Source organism: Podarcis pityusensis (assembly GCF_964106645.2).
Source record: "Podarcis pityusensis genome assembly, chromosome: 5".
Classification (NCBI taxonomy): domain Eukaryota; kingdom Metazoa; phylum Chordata; class Lepidosauria; order Squamata; family Lacertidae; genus Podarcis; species Podarcis pityusensis.
This window is the reverse complement of record NC_138032.1, coordinates 90,986,985-91,007,393: the sequence shown is the minus strand read 5'-3', so window position 1 is coordinate 91,007,393 and position 20,409 is coordinate 90,986,985. Positions and strand designations below refer to the sequence as shown.

At 44.7% G+C, this 20,409-nt stretch overlaps 1 protein-coding gene across 2 annotated transcripts; it reads left to right on the top strand.

Annotated features, from left to right (window-relative positions):
* Positions 1 to 2,811: 2,811 nt before the first annotated feature.
* Positions 2,812 to 17,224, top strand: NICOL1 (NELL2 interacting cell ontogeny regulator 1). 2 transcript variants are annotated; one of them, XM_081005792.1, is made up of 4 exons: positions 2,812 to 2,918; positions 5,173 to 5,319; positions 12,034 to 12,122; positions 17,074 to 17,224. In XM_081005792.1, exons 1-4 carry the CDS (start codon positions 2,855 to 2,857, stop codon positions 17,143 to 17,145), a joined length of 372 nt encoding a protein of 123 aa, XP_080861918.1. In that variant the 5' UTR covers positions 2,812 to 2,854; the 3' UTR covers positions 17,146 to 17,224. The 2 variants fall into 2 exon arrangements, with proteins under 2 accessions (XP_080861918.1, XP_080861919.1); XM_081005793.1 differs by having other exon boundaries at positions 2,853 to 2,902; positions 5,178 to 5,319.
* Positions 17,225 to 20,409: the final 3,185 nt, after the last annotated feature.

Below are 20,409 nucleotides of genomic sequence, written 5' to 3'. Positions count from 1 at the left end.
TCAGTTCTGGAAAATAATAACAGCCTAAAACATATTGTCAAGTATGGGAAACAAGGAAGATTAACTGGAGCTTTTAATACAGGATGGCAAATATGACCTGTAGGCATTACTGAAATTTGGTGGAATGACTAATGACTGGAATGTAGGAAATAGGGGGTATAACCTGTTCAAAAGGAACAGACCAAACAGGAATTGGCAAGGAGGAGCATTATACATAAAAGATGTGTATACTTGTGAAGAAATCCATGACCTGGAGCATGGAATGACCTTAACAGACTGGAGAACTAGGCGCAAGCTAACGAAATGAATTTCAACGGGGACAAATGTAAGGTTTTGCACTTAGGCAGGAAGAACCAGGTGCACAAATATAGGATGGGGGACACCTGGCTGTACGAGCTGCGCACGCGAAATGGATTTAGGGGTCTTGGTGGACCACAAGCTTATTATGAGTCAACAGGGGGTGATGATGCAGTAAAAAAGGAGAATGCTATTCTAGGTTGCATCAAGCATAGTGTCCAGATCAAGGAAAGTAATAGTACCGCTCTATTCTGCCTTGGTCAGACCATATTGTGTCCAGATCTGGGTGCCACAATTTAGGAAGGATGTTGACAAGCTGGAAAATGCTCAGAGGAGGATGAGTAAGATGATCAAGGGTCTAGAAACCAAGCCTTATAAGAGTGGTTGAGGGAGCTGGGTATGTTTATCCTGGAAAAGAGGAGACTGGCATAAGAAATGCTTCTGGCCTACCTTATATGGTTCTCCAATGCCTCAGTCAAATAAAAGGTGATTAACGAATTTCACACACTACATACACCATTTACCTACCTCAAGAGAGCTTTCCACTCTCTAAGCCAGTGTGATGTAGTGGTTAAGAGCGGTGGACTCATAATCTGGTGAACAGGGTTCGCTTCCCCGCTCCTCCATATGCAGCTGCTGGGTGACCTTGGGCCGGTCACACTTCTCTGAAGTCTCTCAGCCCCACTCACCTCACAGAGTGTTTGTTGGGGGGGGGGGAGGAAGGGAAAAGGAGATTGTTAGCCGCTTTGAGGCTCCTTAGGGTAGTGATAAAGCGGGATATCAAATCCAAACAACTCTTCTTCTTCTTCTTCTTCTTCTTCTTCTTCTTCTTCTTCTTCTTCTTCTTCATGTCCTGAGGGAACTCTACATTTGGAACAGTGTCACTTGTTTCTGCAACTGTACATTACACCATGTGCATGCCCCCCCCAACTTATATGCGACAGACTTGCGTGCGACTGCACATACGCGCGGTCCTGGGAAATAAATAAAAAATTCAATTCAAACCTGGAATGGCAGGAGAGAATTGGAAAGTCCTGGTAGCTCACGAAGAGACCCTCCCCAAAACCCAAAGAGGACGTCAGTGAGGGCAGAGGAAGCCCCAAAGATACTGGAGGAGCCCTAGGGCTTTGTTTAGGCTGCTCAGCCTCCCTGCCTAGCCGCTAATGTGCAGGGTGGCAGCTGGTCCCAGAGCTTCAATTCTAGTTGTGGATATTTTTGGATACAGTATTTTTTGTCTGGATTGGAGAGAGAACGGCAGAGAGGGTGTTTTGAGGGTGCTCCCTATTTACGTGATTTTCACTTAATGCTCACGTAAGTGGGGGAAAGACTGTACTGTAACCTGCTTTGATTCATTATGGCAAAAGGCTTAAATAAAATTAAGCTTTTTAAAAAAAAAAAACACCACCACACAGACAATTTGATCCATTATTTGACTGGCGCTGTGGGTTAAACCACAGAGCCTAGGACTTGCCAATCAGAAGGTTGGCGGTTCAAATCCCCGCGATGGGGTGAGCTCCCGTTGCTCGGTCCCTGCTCCTGCTAACCTAGCAGTTCGAAAGCACATCAAAGTGCAAGTTTCCCGCTCCGGCGGGAAGGTAAACGGCATTTCCGTGCACTGCTCTGGTTTCGCCATGCTGGCCACATGACCCGGAATCTGTACGCCGGCTCCCTCGGCCAATAAAGTGAGATGAGTGCCGCAACCCCAGAGTCGGTCACGACTGGACCTAATGGTCAGGGGTCCCTTTACCTTTACCTTTATTAGCATAAACTTTCTACCCTTGTAACTCCCCCTGTTTTCTTAAATCTGAGTTCCCAATACATGGGTGCGTCTTATAGATGGAAAAATACGGTATATTTCTGCCTCTGTACATGTATGGGAAGCAACATATACGCTTTGGGGCCAGGATCAGATGGCCAATGTGGAGGCTTCATGAAATCCAGAGGGTTCTCTTACAATTTGTAATGCTTTATTTTATTTTATTTTATTTTTGCAATTGCTGACTCTTTCATCAATCACACCCAGAGGTTGGGGGTGTAATTGTGTAAAAAAAAAGCATTCTGAATATTGGATTTGATTGGTTAAGAGACTGGTGGCAAGAAAAGATAGCTAAACTGAATTTATTCCTCCGTTCCAGTTGTGACTCATTACCTCTTGGATGCTCCATCTCAAAAGCAGCAAACTTAGGGATAAAATCCCTCCCCCTATTTTCTCTTCCATCCTTGGGTGGGGGTGAGGAGGTTCAGCATCTTGCCTGATAAAGAGTTCTGGAGAACTTGGGGGGGGGGATGTTCATGATTCTGCCATATTTTAGATAGTCCTGGTAGAGATATTACAGTACTGCGGCTTTGGGATTAAAACTAAGGCAAGTCTTGGTTGACTTTTCCACTGGGGTGTTGCTTCCCTCTATAAAGTGATACCATTCATAATAAAGCAGCAATACCCAGCCCATTGTTCTTGAAGCCTCTCCTTGAGTAGAGCGCTGTGCAGTGGCGTTGCCATGGTAGATTCTCTCCCCTTTCAGGGAAGGATAAAGAGAGCCAGTGCACATGCTCAGAGATGCTCACTAGCAGTTTGCTGCAGCCATTCAAAGAGACCATCACAAAGGCAAGTGAGACACCAGGTACTTCTATTTTATGATTTGCTGCAAAGGGGTTTCCCCCCCTGTTTTATAAAACTGAAAAGATGTCGTGCACTGGCTCATCGTATGCTATAATTTGTCCCTGAATAGCTATCGCTGGCTGTGCAAAAAATAAACGGCAAGGTAACTGGCAGGAAACAGGTGATTTCTTCTTGCCATTTTTCCTTGCCGGAGCTCTTGGGATAAGCCGGCCTGCTGGGGCTGAGACCAAACAAGCAAGAGCTTCTTTGGGAAAATAGAGACAATGTTTGTTTTACGGGTGCAGTGAGAAGGCTTTTTCATCATTCCAGACAACAAAGACTTCCATGAAGCTCAAGTCACTTCTAGGCAGTGATCATCATTCCTAATATATACGGGTAGGAGAGATCCCTGCCTTTGCAGAGAATTATACGTAGTGAGGATTAAAATGTAATATATTGGCAAATGGCTGGTTTTAAAATGCCCTCAGGTTTTCAGTCAATATTATTTAAAGAATGAAAACTATGCGGAGTAATATGTTTGTGTTAAGCAATTTTATTCGGAATTGCAAAATTGGTATTCTTTACTTAGGGCTTTTGCAGGTAGCCGTACCCCTGATGGTCGTGTGGTTTCATGCAGCAGCTGTGGTTCAGAAGCCACATTTTGGAAGAACTGCCTTTGCAGTTGTTTAACGGCATCTTTGCTCTCGATATAAAATGGGGGAAATTCCAGCATTGCCCTCTGTGCATGTCAAATGAGCATTCTTATATAACATCATCATGTATAGATGCTGCCTTCCCTCACAGTACTTCTTCATGGCTTTTGACTGTGAGACCCACCCACCCCCCATGGCAACACGTTCCATCGTTTTGCTTTGAACATTTGTGCCTGAAGAACATTCTAAGAACCTTTGAAAGTTTGTGAGATTTTAAAATGACTAGCTGTTGTAGTAAACAATGTCACTTCACATACCGCAAGAACTTCATGTATAATGTTTTGGTAACTTTAAAACTGTGGTTTGATTTTGTCATTTGTCACCTTGAGTTTTTTATGAGGAAAGGGGGGGGGTTAATAGGGTGTTAAGAAATAACTAAATAGTAGCACACTGTTGATATTCTGGGTTTGTAAATAAATAATTGCTCAAGTATCTCAGGTGTCAAGACGTTTAGAGTTTGTGTGAGTTGCCATAGTGGTATTTTGCTACATCATGTGTCTGTCACAATTCCTTTCTAAAATGTTGAAAGCAAATACTGTACATGCAGATTTCCGTGGCTGTAGGCTGGCTAAAAAAAAGTTAGGATAGTTTGCAGCAGAGATTATTATCCTCAAGCCCACCTGATGTTTGGGTGTCATGAAACAATTGTGCAACACTGAAACACATTTTCAGCTGTGTGATACTTGTACCTGTGAAATATAACAGTTCAATTAAAAATAAATAAAATTGCACAGTGAAGTTTGTAAGACTTGAAGTTTCACAGCTTCTCAGGTAATAATTTGGACACCTGTAACAAACCCTTATGGAACGCGGGTGGCGCTGTGGGTTAAACCACAGAGCCTAGGACTTGTTGATCAGAAGGTCGGCTGTTCGAAACCCGCGATGGGGTGAGCTCCCGTTGCTCAGTCCCTGCTCCTGCCAACCTAGCAGTTCGAAAGCACGTCAAAGTGCAAGTAGATAAATAGGTACCGCTCTGGTGGGAAGGTAAACGGCGTTTCCGTGCGCTGTTCTGGTTCACCAGAAGCGGCTTAGTCATGCTGGCCACGTGACCCGGAAGCTGTACGCCGGCTCCCTCGGCCAATAAATCGAGATGATCGCCGCAACCCCAGAGTCGGTCACGACTGGACCTAACGGTCAGGGGTCCCTTTACCTTTACTAACAAACCCTTAAGAGATTTATATCTTCAGACCTAATGGTCAGGGGTTCCTTTACCTTTACTAACAAACCCTTAAGAGATTTACATCTTCAGGCACATCCATGCAACTGTAGACAAAGTAGCAAATAGTATAGGGCTAGACATAATTGTAGTATTGTATTTTGGCTAAGAAACCATATGATATTTGCTTGGCCCTGTGTCAGTTATTAATTTGTTTGCAGTTTCAAGGATGTGACTAGAGAGGGGGCTAATTAAGATGTTTGGAATTACCTGGGGATTTTGATGTGTTCCTGATGCTGCTCTGGATATTCGGTAGATAAAAACTTAGGTTTGCTTACCAGGATGGCCATCCAAATAATATACTACTTCAAAATGCTGCTTTGTCTCTGAATTCCTGTTTTCCCTAGTGAAGGAGGAAGACGCCACTAGCGAAATGGTGAAGCCCTGCATAAGCAAAGTGATCGTTTTAGTGCCTTTAATGCTTGTAGTTGGGCTCTTTTCTACCAAGCCAGCTACAGCCGAAGAAGAATCAGGAACAACAATCCCTGCTGAAAGTACGTACTGCGTTCTACCTAGTCTCTCACGCCAATACCCCAAGGGTCGTTTCACACAAATCACAGTTTGCCACTGGCTGCAGTTCCTTGCTTGAATATCCACTCAATTATGATTCCTATATGTATGTTCCTTATGTGTGTGTCTATAGTACACATGTTCGCATGCAGCTCCTAATTTATTCTGTTGCTGCCAATACAACACTGCCCAAATCCTTCAGAAGAAGAATCAGTACGCAAACAAATTTGTGAACTCTGGATAAGCCATTAAGCCATAATAATAGCAATAATAATAATAATTGTTTGTTTGTTTGTTTGTTTCTACCCTGCCCATCTGACTGGGTTGCCCCAGCCACTCTGGGCAGCTTCCAACATATATAAAAACATAATAAAACATTACACATTAAAAAGCTTCCCTAAACAGGGCTGCCTTCAGATGTCTTCTAAAAGTCAGATAGTTGTTTATTTCCTTGACATCAGATGGGAGGGCGTTCCACAGGGCGGGCGCCACCACCGAGAAGACCCTCTCCCTGGTTCCCTGTAACCTCACTTCTCACAGGGAGGGAACTGCCAGAAGGCCCTTGGAATTGGAGGTTGTTTCTGTCAGTGCAAATTATATTACACAGACACACACATGCAGTGCTTTTTTTGGGGGGGGGGAACGCATAGAATCATAGAATCATAGAATCATAGAGTTGGAAGAGACCACAAGGACCATCGAGTCCAACCCCCTGCCAAGCAGGAAACACCATCAGAGCACTCCTGACATATGGTTGTCAAGCCTCTGCTTAAAGACCTCCAAAGAAGGAGACTCCACCATGCGTATGTGTACGCATACCCCTAAACATTTTGTGAATCTAAGTTTGGCCTCATTGAGGGGCAGTATTTCAATATGAGTAGGAAAGTGAGAGTACCCCTTAAACATTTTTTTAGAAAAAAGCACTGCAGACATGCATATATATCTCAAGTTATATACGAATTATTTCAATTGATTTGTATTCTTCTGTAGTAGAAGAATATCTATGGTGCCACACTCCCATGTGATGTGAAAACATCATCCATAGTCCGAGTGTTGTCAGAAATGCGATTTGCATAAGCTACAAATCGTGATCGAACCCACCACACATCCTTATAGGCTTTCCATGTGTTTCAGTGCAAGACTCCACTGTTCTCCTGCTTGTTTTTGTTTCCCATCTATTGGCATGAAATGTGGAGGCCTTCTGCTATCCTTCCCAAGTGTCGGAATGGTCTGAAGATGAGGACTGGGGAATGCATTCTATGGCAGGCCAGCTTCTGTCTGGTGGAGAGCTGGAGGAGGAAGAGTTGCCCCCCTTGTCCACGGCATGTTCAGAAGCAGAGAGAGAGAGAGAGAGAGAGAGAGAGAGAGAGAGGAGATGAACAGCTTAGGAGGGAGTTACCCAGTTATGAGATAATGACAACAGAACCAGGAGGGAGGGGCAGCTAGTTGAGACGTCACTTGAGAGTATGGGGGACCCCCCTCACCACGGACTCGGAAGTCTGAACGTATCAGAGAGCAAAGGGGTCAGAGGGAGCGAGGAACGTCCATTTGGCACCCAAAATGCCGCAGAAGCCGGAAGGAGGATTAGACTAGACAGCTGCCCTCCTTTCCTTTTTTTTTTTTTTTTTTTTTTGGAATGGGATTTTTTTTAAAAAAATAAATTTTTATTAATTTTTCCACCGTAATAACACAAACCACAAAGCAGAATGATACACAAAAACAGAAAAGGAAAAAGAGAAGGGGGGGGGGAGAAAAAAGAAAAAAGGGAGGGGGGAAGGGGGGAACAATAAACAAATAGACAATAATAACAAACTTAATTCTTCACAAATCCAACTTTTTAAACATCTTAATTGACTTCCTCAAATCCCTCCCTTCTGAGTTTCCTTGTAATTTAAAAGTAACAGCTTTCCAATATCATTATTAAACTAAAACAATTTCCAATTATAGTCATCTTATTCACTTTTCTTGACATTCTGAATCCCATTTATTTAATTATAACTTAATTTGTCCTAGGCCTATTTGTTTCTTTCAAGTAATTTCTAATTTTTTATATTACAATATTTGTTCAAATAGTCCTTGAATTTCCTCCAGTCCTCTTGAAACTCCTCTTCTTTCTGGTCGCGGATTCTTCCAGTCAGGTCAGCTAGCTCCGAAAAGTCCATCATCTTCATCTGCCAATCTTCCACTGTTGGTAGTTCTTGTGTTTTCCAGTTTTTAGCAAGTAATATTCAAGTGCCCTCCTTTCCTTGCGGAGAGCTGTGTGCTTCTGCTTGCAACACGATGCTGTAATAAAAGGACTATAAATCTATCAACTGCTTGTTAATTCTTATCTGTGCAGTTCCTACAGGGAGGGGAGGACTGACACCAAGCAAACCACTGAATTTCAGATAGGCAGACCCCTGGTTCCAGCTAATAAGAGGAGAAGTCCGGTCCTCCTGTGGATCAGGAACTGGCTAAGTTGCAGGAAGCAAAGGGTAACAATAAAGGGACAGTTATCCAAATGGAATAAAGTGGAGTCCCTCACAAGGATTGGTGTTTGGACCTCTGCTTTTTAACTTGTTCATTAATGATCTGGAGTTAGGACCGAGCAGTGAGTTGACCAAGTTTGCGGATGTGTTCAGAGTTATCGAAACAAAAATGAGATTGCGAAGATCTCTGAAAGGACCTCTCCAGACTGAGTGTGTTAAGTTGTGGGTGAACATATCAGACAACACAGTGATACTTCAAACAGCTCTTGTTTATTCACAGGCCAGAACAGAACTGAACTGAAGGGTTCAGCCAGCCTGCTTATATAGCGCTCCACTAGAACGTAACAGTAACCATTTTCTGTAGCTAGCCAATCACTGAACATCACTTTTGATCCCTTATTTGCATATGTGGGCCTGAATTATCTACAGTATCCCCCTGCTGGCCCAGGGTGAGAACTTCAGTACATAACAGAGTGAATGGGCAATAAAATGGCAAATGCAACCAACAAGATAACAACAACAACAATAATTTTATTATTTACACCCTGCCCATTTGGCTGGGTTTCCCCAGCCACTGTGGGTGGCTTTCAGCATAGATCTAGGGAGATGGTGCGACTTCGCTGCGGGAAAAGGTTGCAGCGTTTGGGACGTTTTAGTTTAGAGGAAAGGCAAGTCAGAAACACGATAGAAGTTTATGAAGTTCTCCACGCAAGGCATGGAGAAAGTGGAGCCAGAGAGAAAGGTCCCGCCGCCTCCTCTCTCATAACGCTAGAACTCTTAGACATCCAACGAGCCTGCATGGTGTAGTGGTTAAGAGCGGTGGACTCGTAATCTGGTGAACCGGGTTCGATTCCCCGCTCCTCCACATGCAGCTGCTGGGTGACCTTGGGCTAGTCACACTTCTCTGAAGTCTCTCAGCCCCACTCACCTCACAGAGTGTTTATTGTGGGGGAGGAAGGGAAAGGAGAATGTTAGCCGCTTTGAGACTCCTTCGGGTAGTGATAAAGCGGGATATCAAATCCAACGAAGCTTCACGTTGAAAGGTTCAGGGCAGATAAAACAAAGTTTCTTTTCATGCAGAGTGCAGTTAAATGATGGAACTTGCTCCCACAGAAGGTACTAATGACCACTAATCTAGATGTCTTTGAAAAAGGATTAGACAAATTCACATGGAGGAGAGGGCTATTGAAGGCTACTTCGCCATAATGGCTAGGCTCTGCCTCCATAGCTGGAGAATACGAGTTGCTGGAGACCAGAGGAGGGAATAATACTCCCGTGCTTGAATCCTGCACGTGGGTTGCCCAAAGGCAGAAACTTGCATGCACTACTTTGGGGAGCTTATCTGAACTCAGGGTGGCGAAAGGGCATGCGGCACTGGGTATGTCTGCCTGTTTGACCAGCTTTTGTGTTTCCCGGTGACTTTTATATATAGCTAATTTTTGTTTCAAGGCGAGATTTTTGCATGTATGCACACTTAACTCCCAGGCACAGGACAGCTTCCCAAGAACATCCTTTGGATGTGCATGTATCCCATCGGCAAATCACAAGGAACGTCCTAATGGTAGCAAAAATGAGGGTGGAGGGGAGAGTCTGTGTGGGAGGTGTTGGAAATCATCACCGTGGAAGGAAATGGAGTGAAAGTACTGCCCAAAACACTTCATTTGCACTGTTATTGGAAGTTTATCCAAAAATCGTGAAGCATAGCTCTGAATATATTTTACGGTTAATATTTGCTTTAAATATTAGTGGTTTTTTTGTAAAGAGGTATAAACTTGCCCTCTTGCTCTGTACATAAGAATTTTGCAGCATTCGGCTTTGATCATATCTCTCTCTTCCCATCTCTGTGCTGGTGCCATTCTCCAGACCGCAGCGCTCAAATTCAGTTGCTAAAAACTCCCAATTATCTAACTTTTGCTGGTACAGTGGTACCTCGGGTTACATACGCTTCAGGTTACAGACTTCGCTAACCCAGAAATAGTGCTTCGGGTTAAGAACTTTGCTTCAGGATAAGAACAGAAATCATGCTCCGGCAGCGTGGCAGCAGTGGGAGGCCCCATTGGCTAAAGTGGTGCTTCAGGTTAAGAACAGTTTCAGGTTAGGAATGGATCTCTGAAACGAATTAAGTATTTAACCTGAGGTACCACTGTACTCATTTAGTTTGCATGCTCAATTTTGGTTTTGATATTTGGGTAGACTGTTTATATTTTGCAATTCAGCTAGAGGTAGCAATTTAATCGGGCGTTTGAGGCACGTGCTGTTTCTCAGATTGTGAGCCAGGGACTCCTTCCCAAATCTGAGCGGAACCAGGATGTTATTTTGTGCAAAGTCATGACCCAGTGGCAAAATTGCTATGTCAGGATAGTTCACGCTGAGCCCTTTGCAGACATTCTTGGGCACTGTGCAATTTTCTGCTGTGTCACAGGGACTTAAAAACAAAAGCTGAAATTGCAATGAGTATGGAAAAGCTATCGGACTCATGCTGTCTTAGGCAGATTGCCCTATATTGATACACTACATATTTCTATGTGTGCTTTGGTTATTTGACTAAAACAGTTGTTCCCCAGCCTGGACCCCTGCCAGCTCTGCTGGTTGGGGCAAGTGAGAGAGGTAGTTCAGAACATCTGTAAGGCAGCAAGTTAGGGAAAGCTGTTTTCGTCAAATCAGTGAAGTCATGAATAGAAACTGGGTATATAGAGTGCTTTTCTCCATCTGTCCAAATACTAGGAAGTCATTCTGTGAAGTCATCCTGTGAATGTTGGAAGACTCAGGAGGTACTTCTTCAGTGCATAATTAAAACAACAGAATCTGCTGCCAATTTTAGATGGCTTCAAATTAGACACAAACTTGGATGGCTTAAAAGGAGGTTTAGACAAATTCGCTGAGAATAACGCTACCAAGCCTACTAGCCCAGACCCTATTTTACAGAGACAGTTCTGGTTTTACAGAAGCCGTCCCAGTTTCTGATCTGGTCCCAGAATGCCCCGCTTTTCCTTAAAAAGGTAAAGGTAAAGGAGCCCTGACAGTTAAGTCCAGTCGCAAACGACTCTGGGGTTGCGGCGCTCATCTCGCTTTACTGGCCAAGGGAGCCGGCGTTTGTCTGCAGACTGTTTTTCCATGTCATGTGGGCAGCATGACTAGGCCGCTTCTGGCAAAACCAGAGCAGCGCACGGAAATGCCGTTTACCTTCCCGCCGGAGTGGTACCTATTTATCTACTTGCACTTTGAGGTGCTTTCGAACTGCTAGGTTGGCAGGAGCTGGGACCGAGCAATGGGAGCACACCCCGGCGCTGGGATTCGAACCACCGACCTTCTGATCGGCAAGCCCAAGAGGCTCAGTGGTTTAGACCACAGCGCCACCCGCGTCCTCCGCTTTTCCTTAGTACGTCCCTATTTTCGTTGGAGGGTTTGGAGTTAGCCGATCCCCCAGACATCTGAAGGCAGCCCTGTATAGGGAAGTTTTTTAAATGTTTAATGTTATATTATGTTTTTATTTATGTTGGAATCTACCCAGAGTGACTGGGGCAACCCAGTCAGATGAGGGGTATTATTATTGTTGTTGTTGTTGACTAGGACATCCCTATTTTTATCAGAAAAATGTTGGAGGGTATAGTAGCCAGAATTGCTATATTCTACCTGCACTGGGGACGCAGGTGGCGCTGTTGGTTAAACCACAGAGCCTAGGACTTGCCGATCAGAAGGTTGGCGGTTCGAATCCCCGCGACGGGGTGAGCTCCCATTGCTCGGTCCCTGCTCCTGCCAACCTAGCAGTTCGAAAGCACATCAAAGTGCAAGTAGATAAATAGGTACCGCTCTGGTAGGAAGGTAAACGGCATTTCCGTGCGCTGCTCTGGTTCGCCAGAAGCGGCTTAGTCATGCTGGCCACATGACCCGGAAGCTGTACGCCGGCTCCCTCGGCCAATAAAGCGAGATGAGCGCCGCAACCCCAGAGTCGGCCACCACTGGACCTAATGGTCAGGGGTCCTTTTACCTTTACCTGCACTGTCAGAAGTGATGCGACTCAGAGAGCCATTTGCCAGGCAACACAAGTAGGGTGAGTGATGTTGTGCTGTGGTTCCGCATGTGGACTTTTCATAGGCATCTGGTTGGTCCCTGTGAGAAGAACAGGATGGATTATGCTTGAGCTTTGGTTTGGCCCAGCAGGCTCTTATGCCGTTGTTTTCATTTCCATTAATATTTCGTGCTTGTCTGCTAACATTTCTCCACCCTTAGGTCGCCCATGTGTTGACTGCCACGCATTTGAGTTCATGCAGAGAGCTTTGCAAGATTTAAAGAAAACGGCATACAACTTAGACTCACGGGTAAGGCTTGTAACTTAATATGGGCACAACATGTTTTTGTTTCTTTTAATGCTCTTCCAAAAGAGAGCAATTGTGTGTGGGGTGTGTGTGTGTGTGTGTGATCTTTTCCCCTGTCCTCTTTATCTCTCTCTCTCTGTCCCCACGTTAATCGTTTGTCTCTACCCTTGTTGGTGCCCATTTCTTGCTCTCTTGCCCCATTGTGTGTGAACTCTTGCCCATGCCCAGAAATCAGTGAACCATCCAAAAGGTTTTAATAGTTTGCAAACCGGCACACAACGCCAGCTCCAGGAAAAGCAAAATGTTTTAAAGACTGGTTTGGAATTTAAAGTGTTTGGAATTGAATGTGGAACAAAGATTGGGTCATCTAACGTGGAAGTGCAGAGGCTCGCAATATCAGAAAAGCAAAAATTCTTAGTGAGTTCCAGTGTGTTCCTCAAGACCCACTTACTTACCCAGCCAAAAAGAAAACCTGCGTTGGGGGATTATTGGCTTATTTATTTATTATGCGTGTTCATGTTCTGCACCTTCAGGCAAGCATGACTTTTTCTTAAACTATGTGCTTCGGTTCAACTGTTTAATATTCAGAGAAAGCAGAAGCTGAGGAAGCCCTTTGTGAAATCTGAGCAGGGAGAAAGTATGAACTCATCAACAATCTGCATGCAGCCTGTTTTGAAGCCAGTTTCCAAATAATTTAACCTGACGTGACTTTCCTGAAAGAACCTAGGGGGCATGGCTTGCTGAGGATGCCGAGAATTATTATTTGATAGCTTTGGCTGCTGCATAAAAAATAGAACCCCAAACGTTCTACAACCAGACGCCGTAAGAATTAAACAGATATAAAATGTCCATATAGCACCAACACACTGCTCTGAAAACAATAAGTACAGTAGTTCTCACAGAATGGGGGTTTCGTCCAACTCTCTGATTTCAGTATTGGTTCCCAAGCTGCTTTCAAGTACATACTCAATTAAGCAGAACAGCAATGGTTACTATAGTTGTTAACTGGATTCAAAGTTTGCCTGGCAACAGCAGAGGCTGCAAACACACCCTCCATTGGCTGAGTGGATTACCACAGATCCCACATTTCAGCTCCCACAAATTCTGCTGGTTAGATCTTTTCAGCTGGATTTTCACTCTTTTCCGTCCCTAAGATCAGGGCCCTGGGAATTTAATTTGTTGACTGGATGAGACCCAGAATGTGCTGCTAAGCTGAGATCTGGAATACGTGCACTAATAATTTAGAATATTGCCAACACATGTGCAAAGTACCTTTTTGGTCACCAGAGTTAAAGAACAGGAATTCCAGGGCAGATAGCAACTTTATTTTGTGAGGGAAGAGGAAATCAGTTCCTCATTTCAACCACTGCTCCAAGCCACTTTGGTCCTTTTTTCTGGACCTGACTAAAGTGTCCTAAGAGAGGATTTTCTTTTTTTAAAAATTAGCCATGAAAAACCTGGCCATTAGTGTAGAGCCAGGAAATCAGGCATAGGCAAACTCGGCCCCCCAGATGTTTTGGGACTACAACTCCCATCATCCCTGACCACTGGTCCTGTTAACTAGGGATGATGGGAGTTGTAGTCCCAAAACATCTGGAGGGCCAAGTTTGGCTATGCCTGCAGTAAGTGAAAGAAGCTTCAGTCAACGCAGCACCTCCCTTTTTCTCTCCTAGAGAGCAATCCTGATCTATTCCCACTTCCTTTGCACACTAACCGAAAAGGTTTTCATCTGCAACACAGGATGCTATCAAGAGTTCAAAACAACGCCTTTCATGGCGTCTCCTTTCACTTAAATCAAGTGATATCTCTCCGTAAATGCTGTTCCTTGCAGGGACACTACAAGGTTCTCAAAAGGTCTGGGCCCAGGGACATAAAATCGCCTAGCATTTGCATATGCGGTATTTTGTAGAATTTGAATTTTAACCAGAGTTGTGGCTCTCGCTGGAAAATAACCACAGGTTACTGGAAAGATGACGGAAATGGACATTGTTTTCTGGTCAGGGGTGCCAACTTTAATAAAATATTGGGGAAGTGTCATGTAAGCCCTGCCCCCACATAACTGATCACAGTTTGAATGGCAATGCTCATCAAATTTGGGAGTGGTCTGGCTCTCTCAAAAAAAATTTTAAGGGGGCCAAAGGGATCTCAGCCCCTAGGAGTTGGCTCCTATGTTCCTATGCCTTCTTAAACGGTTCATTTTTCACGATTTCTATCAATAGGTTTAATATTAGGAGGATAAAAGTACAGTCATCTAAAATAAAGATCTGGGCCTTAAATTCCACAAATGTTTAAAGAAAGAAACTATACACACAGCTTATCCGATGAACTTTGTGCCCTTGTCATAATTCAGTTCAGTTCACAGCAGAACCTTATTTAAGGTAGCAAAGGTGACATTTTATTTTATTTTATTGGTTGCATCCAACTACTGTATTTTTCGCTCTATAAGACGCACTTTTTCCCCTTCAAAAATTAAGGGGAAATGTGTGTGTGTCTTATGGAGTGAATGCAGGCTCCTTGGCTTCAGCGATAGCTCCCCCTGTGCTCCAGAGGCTTCGCGTTGCTTTCACTGAAGCCGCCGGAGCACAGCGCGAACTCCCGCTGTGCTCCGGAGGCTTCAGGCAGCTATCGGCAAGCTTTCGGAGCGCAGCGGGAACTCCTGCTGCGCTCCGAAGGCTTGCCGATAGCTGCCTGAAGCCTGGAGAGCTAGAGGGGCCGGTGCACACCGATCCCTCTTGCTCTCCAGGCTTCGCTTCACTAGAGAGGCACTGCACAGTTTTCCCTCTCTGCGCAGCGCCCCTTCAGTGAAGCGGGAGGAGAAATGGAAGGGGTTCCGTTTCTCCTGCTGCTTCACTGAAGGGGCGTTGAGCAGAGAGGGGGAGAATTTTTTTTTTTTCTGTTCTCCCCCTCCTATGGTCCGGTGCGTCCTATGGTCCGGTGCGTCCTATAGAGCGAAAAATACAGTAAGTTTTACTCAGACGATTGATATTAGTGGACCTAGCAGTCACATCCATTCATTTCAGCCAGTCCTCTCTGTGTGAAACTTCATTGAACACCACCCTAGATGTCCTTTGTGTTGGCTGTCCGCAAGATGGGCAAACAAGACAAGCGTGTTTGCCTCAATTTTAACTCCTGCAACAAAATTGCTGACACATTCTTGGAGCTCATTTACATGACAGCTAAAGAGCAAGGGGTGCTGAGTCAAGATTTGCTGCTTCTGTTATGCCACTGAGATGGTAACTTGAGGACTTCACCTTGCCTGCATTTCAAAGGAGCACATTTAGTGGGAAAAAGAGAGATCTGCCTTATCCTTGTGTCAGGCCAAGGCTCCATCGTTGCAGTAACCTTACTGTGCCCTTCAATTCAGCTTCATCTTGATTAAATAATCAGGCAAGTGCTTAGAAGACAGGGAGAGACCCAGAAGCAGACACATACTGTTAGCATCACAGCGTATTTGAGGAAAGCTGCATTCCTATACAGATTTTGGGGATTATTTCTGAGTAGATTTGAATAGGTTTGTGCTGCAATGCAGTTGCTTTCAGGGCTGAAATCTCCTCTGCAACCACACCTGGAGCCAGCAGGAGACCCATAAACTTGATCTTCTTCCCCTATAGCAAAACCCTGAAATAACCCCCTCCCCACAGCTGAAAATGAACAGGGTTTGTGGGCAGGGGCAGATCTCTCATTCAGCAAACTGAAACAGGGCCAGGACACCAAAATGGAAGCTCAAGGAAAATGTCATCTTTTGAGTTTACAGAAACGAAAGGATTGAACTATAGGGAAAATGCCACAATTCTGTTCAGAATTATTTTGGTCTCTAAATCCACAAGGACCGTCCTCCTGTCTGGTTTGGTACTTGCTGCTAGCTGATTCCTTCTCGTTAAGAGTCTGTCTGGACTAGATGGGGTGATTCAGTCTGCAACTCCCTGTTGTTGTTGTTTAGTCGTTTAGTCGTGTCCGACTCTTTGTGACCCCATGGACCAGAGCACGCCATTGTCCAACCATCTCGTCCTCTGTCGTCCCCTTCTCCTTGTGCCCTCCATCTTTCCCAACATCAGGGTCTTTTCCAGGGAGTCTTCTCTTCTCATGAGGTGGCCAAAGTATTGGAGCCTCAGCTTCAGGATCTGTCCTTCCAGTGAGCACTCAGGGCTGATTTCCTTAAGAATGGATAGGTTTGGTCTTCTAGCAGTCCATAGGACTCTCAAGAGTTTCCTCCAGCACCATAATTAAAAAGCATAAATTCTTTGGCGATCAGCCTTCTTTATGGTCCAGCTCTCACTTCCATACATCACTACTGGGAAACCATAGCTTTAACTATACGGACCTTTGTTGGCAAGGTGATGTCTCTGCTTTTTAAGATGCTGTCTAGGTCTGTCATTGCTTTTCTCCCAAGAAGCAGGCGTCTTTTAATTTCGTGGCTGCTGTCACCATCTGCAGTGATCATGGAGCCCAGGAAAGTAAAATCTCTCACTGCCTCCATTTCTTCCCCTTCTATTTGCCACAACTGTAGCAAGCATCTCCCTCCTCTCAATCTCCTCTCAACTCTTTCCAAGCGCACACACGCGCGCACACATGCGCGCACACACAGAGCGAGTGGCTGGCCAAAGCTCGTAAGGCTGAATGCTGACTTCTCTAATTGTCTGCTCAGCTCTTCTGCTTGCTGTTGTGTTGATAAACTCAGTTGCGTTGTACACAGTGCACATTGAGCTCCATGCAACTTGAGAAATGAAGTGAGATGAGCGCCGCAACCCCAGAGTCGGTCACGACTGGACCTAATGGTCAGGGGTCCCTGTACCTTTACCTTACCACTCGGATCCATGAATGACAAGTTTGGTTCCTTTTCTCCAGCTTCCTCGTTTGTGACAAAATGCAGGAGATTGTGATGCAATCGGTTTATGCTAAGTTTGACCCCCCCCAACGTTTATTCCTCTCTCCCCTCCCCTTTCTATTCCTACAGACGGAGACCTTGCTTTTTAAAGTGGAGAAGAGAACTCTGTGTGACTGTTTAACTGCAAATGCATTGAACTGAATACTGGAGACCCACCTAGCAGCCGCTGTTTGGTCAACAACTTTTAAGATGCTGCTGTTAATGCAGACAGATTTAGGAAATAAAATACTGCAAACATGTAAGCCTCAGGGCACTTACGCAACTAGGTGGAGGATTTGGGTGTGATATTGATGTGTCTCTCCTGTCTAAATGCTTGTGTAATTCTTTGTCTTCACCTGTGTTGATGTCATCATGAGCTCTAAGATATTTTCCAAAGAAAGGGAAAAGCTGGAAGGGGCACGGTTCTAATTTATTGCAAAAATATTAAAATATTATTTGGGGAAGCTCTGGGGTTTTTTAACTTTACATTTCCCTCCGCACACGAAAAGCAAAACACAGAGCACATCATTATTCCTGGGATTTCTTCCCCTAACAGACACACACACATTTCCCTCTAATGTTTTAGGAAAGTCTTTTTTCCTCTCTCACATGCAAGATGGGGACTCCCGACCATAGGACGCACCTTGTTTTAGAGGGGGAGAATGGGGGGGGGGGAAATCTCTCCCTCTCTGCTCAGCGCTCCTTCAGTGAAGCGGCAGGAGAAATGGAGCCCCTTCCATTTCTCCTCCCGCTTCGGTGAAGGGGCGCTGTGCAGAGAAGGAAAGCTGCGCAGCGCCTCTCCAGCGAAGTGAAGCCAGGAGAGCAAGAGGGATCGGTGCGTACCGACCCCTCTCGCTCTCAAGGCTTCGCGGCTATCCCTGAAACCTGGAGAGCGAGAGAGTTCCTGCTGCGCTCCGGAGGCTTCAGGCGGCTATCCCTGAAGCCTGGAGAGCGAGAGGGGTTGGTGCGCACCGACCCCTCTCGCTCTCCAGGCTTCAGCAAAAGCAACGCGAATGCAGGCTCCATGCTTCAGCAAAAGGAGCGCTCCCACTGCGCTTCGGAGGCTTCGCGTTGCTATCGCTGAAGCCATGGAGCCTGCATTCACTCCATAATATGCACACACATTTCCCCTTAATTTTTGGAGGGGAAATAGTGCGTCTTATAGAGCGAAAAATACAGTATGTCGTCTAACATGGTGGTTTCAAAAATGCTGGTTGTTTCAAAAATATTGTTTATACTCATGAGCAAATTATAGATAGATTAATTGATCAAAATAGTAAAACTCATATGATTAATCGATTCCAATAAGTTTGAACTTTTTTTGTTCAAAAAAAACACCTCCAGGTATAGGGTGGTATATCAATTCAGTAAATAATAATCATAATAATAAAATAAGGAATTGATGCTCTGAGTCACTACATTGTACCAAATATCTGCTGCTCCTCCCAGGGAAGGTGTTACTGTCATAGTGGCGCAGAAGAGAGAAAAAACCCCAAAACCCCAGATCCTTTATGACTGCACTAATATAAAGAAATGTAACCCAACAGTAATGAGTCAGATTTCTCAATAAAAAAATAATATTTGCCACTTCAGTAACCATTGATATTCTGTTGAAAGTCTTTAGGGTCCTACTTGCTAGCAAGAACAGCTGTAGAAACTAAAAATCCTAAAACAGTAGTTCTTGGCTTGAGGGTATTTTGAGAATCCTCCAGAATCACAAGAAAGTGAATGTTAAAACAACTGGTGGGTCTTCAGGAATTGAGCAGCCTACAGCCTTTCATGAGTTATTGGGGATGGTCCTCTAGGCAGTTTCCCAAACTTGGGTCTCCAACTGTTTTGGGACTACAGTTAACATCATCCCTGACCACTGGTCCTGCTAGCTAGGGATGATGGGAGTTGTAGTCCAACAACAGGTGGAGACCCAAGTTTGGGAAAGCTTGCTCTGGAAGACCATCTCCACCATCTCATCACAGATGTATGGAAGTCCCCTTGTAACCACATTGTTGCTAATATTTGTGTACCTGGATATATGGTGTACTCTGCCGTCCTGATGTTGTATAGTCTCCTAATCACTTCGTTGGTTAACTTTCACAGATTTACACAGATGGACTTAAAGAGTTTGACTGACCTGATGTTCTACCACTAGTTGCGTATCGCTTATTTTCAAACATTACTTCCCAGTTTGAGTTTCCAAAATGAAAGAACATGAGCCCTCCAGAAATGGAGAGCTAATACTTCTTAAAATCCAGTTCATTGATTATTATTTTTTGTTTCTACAAGAAACTCACACCATTTCTGGAGTATATAATGTCTTCCTCTCGAGTCTTGCTAGAAGCAAGCCAGGTCTCTAGCTCATAGTTCCCCCTGTCCTCAGCACCTTGCTGTGACGTATATTGCCTGAATTCCCCGTGATAATGACCTTGCAATTGCCTGATCCTGTTTCTGGATTATGTTTAGACCTAGATCGATATGCTGTACTTGACCTTGGCTTGTTGGGACTGTGCCACCTCTTCAACCCTGGCTGTATTGGCAGGTACCTGCTAGGATTGAGAGACTAGCCCCTGAGAGCACCTCCTGGAGTGTTATAGCTGATTTAAATTATTACCGTATTTTTCGCTCCATAAGTCACACTTTTTTCTTCCTAAAATGTAAGGGGAAATGTCTGTGCATCTTATGGAGCAAATGTGTGGTCCCTGGAGCCGAATTGCCCAGGGGCAAAAGGCAGATCATGCTTCTTCTTTTTCTTTGAAAGAAGGAAGTGGGTGTTGAAACAAAGCTGCTGATCGTTTGCCAATCGGGGAGAGAGATAAGGGACGCTAGAGATAAAGGAGGCTGCCTGGGAGGGGGGAGGTAAAGACAGCAAACTTGCAAAGGGGGGAAACAAGAAGACTAAAGTAATAAGGAGAGAAATTAGAAGAAGAGGAGCAAAAAACTTATCCAGCTAAGGAAAAGACACTAAGGCAAACAAGAGGGAAGGGAGTGTTGAAAGGAAGCAGCTGATCGGTGGGATCAGAAGAGAGATAAGGGACGCTAGCGGAGGCTGCCTAGGAGGGGGAGGTAAAAGCCCATGGATCCTCAGGATTTTTACATTGGGTCACCCCAAATTCACCATCAGATCGCATAGCATGTCCATGGCTACAGCCTGCACCCAAAAAATCATGCACCCACTGTTGCGTGGGGCCGCAATGGTGCAAAAACGTGGTTACAAAGCATGGCTCCACATGGATCCTCAGGATTTTTGCATTGGGTCACCCCAAATTCACCATCAGGCCACATGTCTGTGGCCACAGCATGAACCACAAAAATCATACACCGTTTCATTCAGAATATATATTTTTTTGTTTTCCTCCTCTAAAAACTAGGTGCGTCTTATGGTCAGGTGCGTCTTATGGAGCGAAAAATACGGGACTTTGTTCATTTAAATCG

Bases quoted from the DNA above. Each gene is read 5' to 3' on its own strand.
- NICOL1 (XM_081005792.1), top strand. From the start codon at position 2,855: ATGCTCACTAGCAGTTTGCTGCAGCCATTCAAAGAGACCATCACAAAG. The intron at 2,919-5,172 runs GTACTTCTATTT...TGTTTTCCCTAG, and splicing joins AAAGGCAAGTGAGACACCAG to TGAAGGAGGAAGACGCCACT. The intron at 5,320-12,033 runs GTACGTACTGCG...CTCCACCCTTAG, and splicing joins AACAACAATCCCTGCTGAAA to GTCGCCCATGTGTTGACTGC.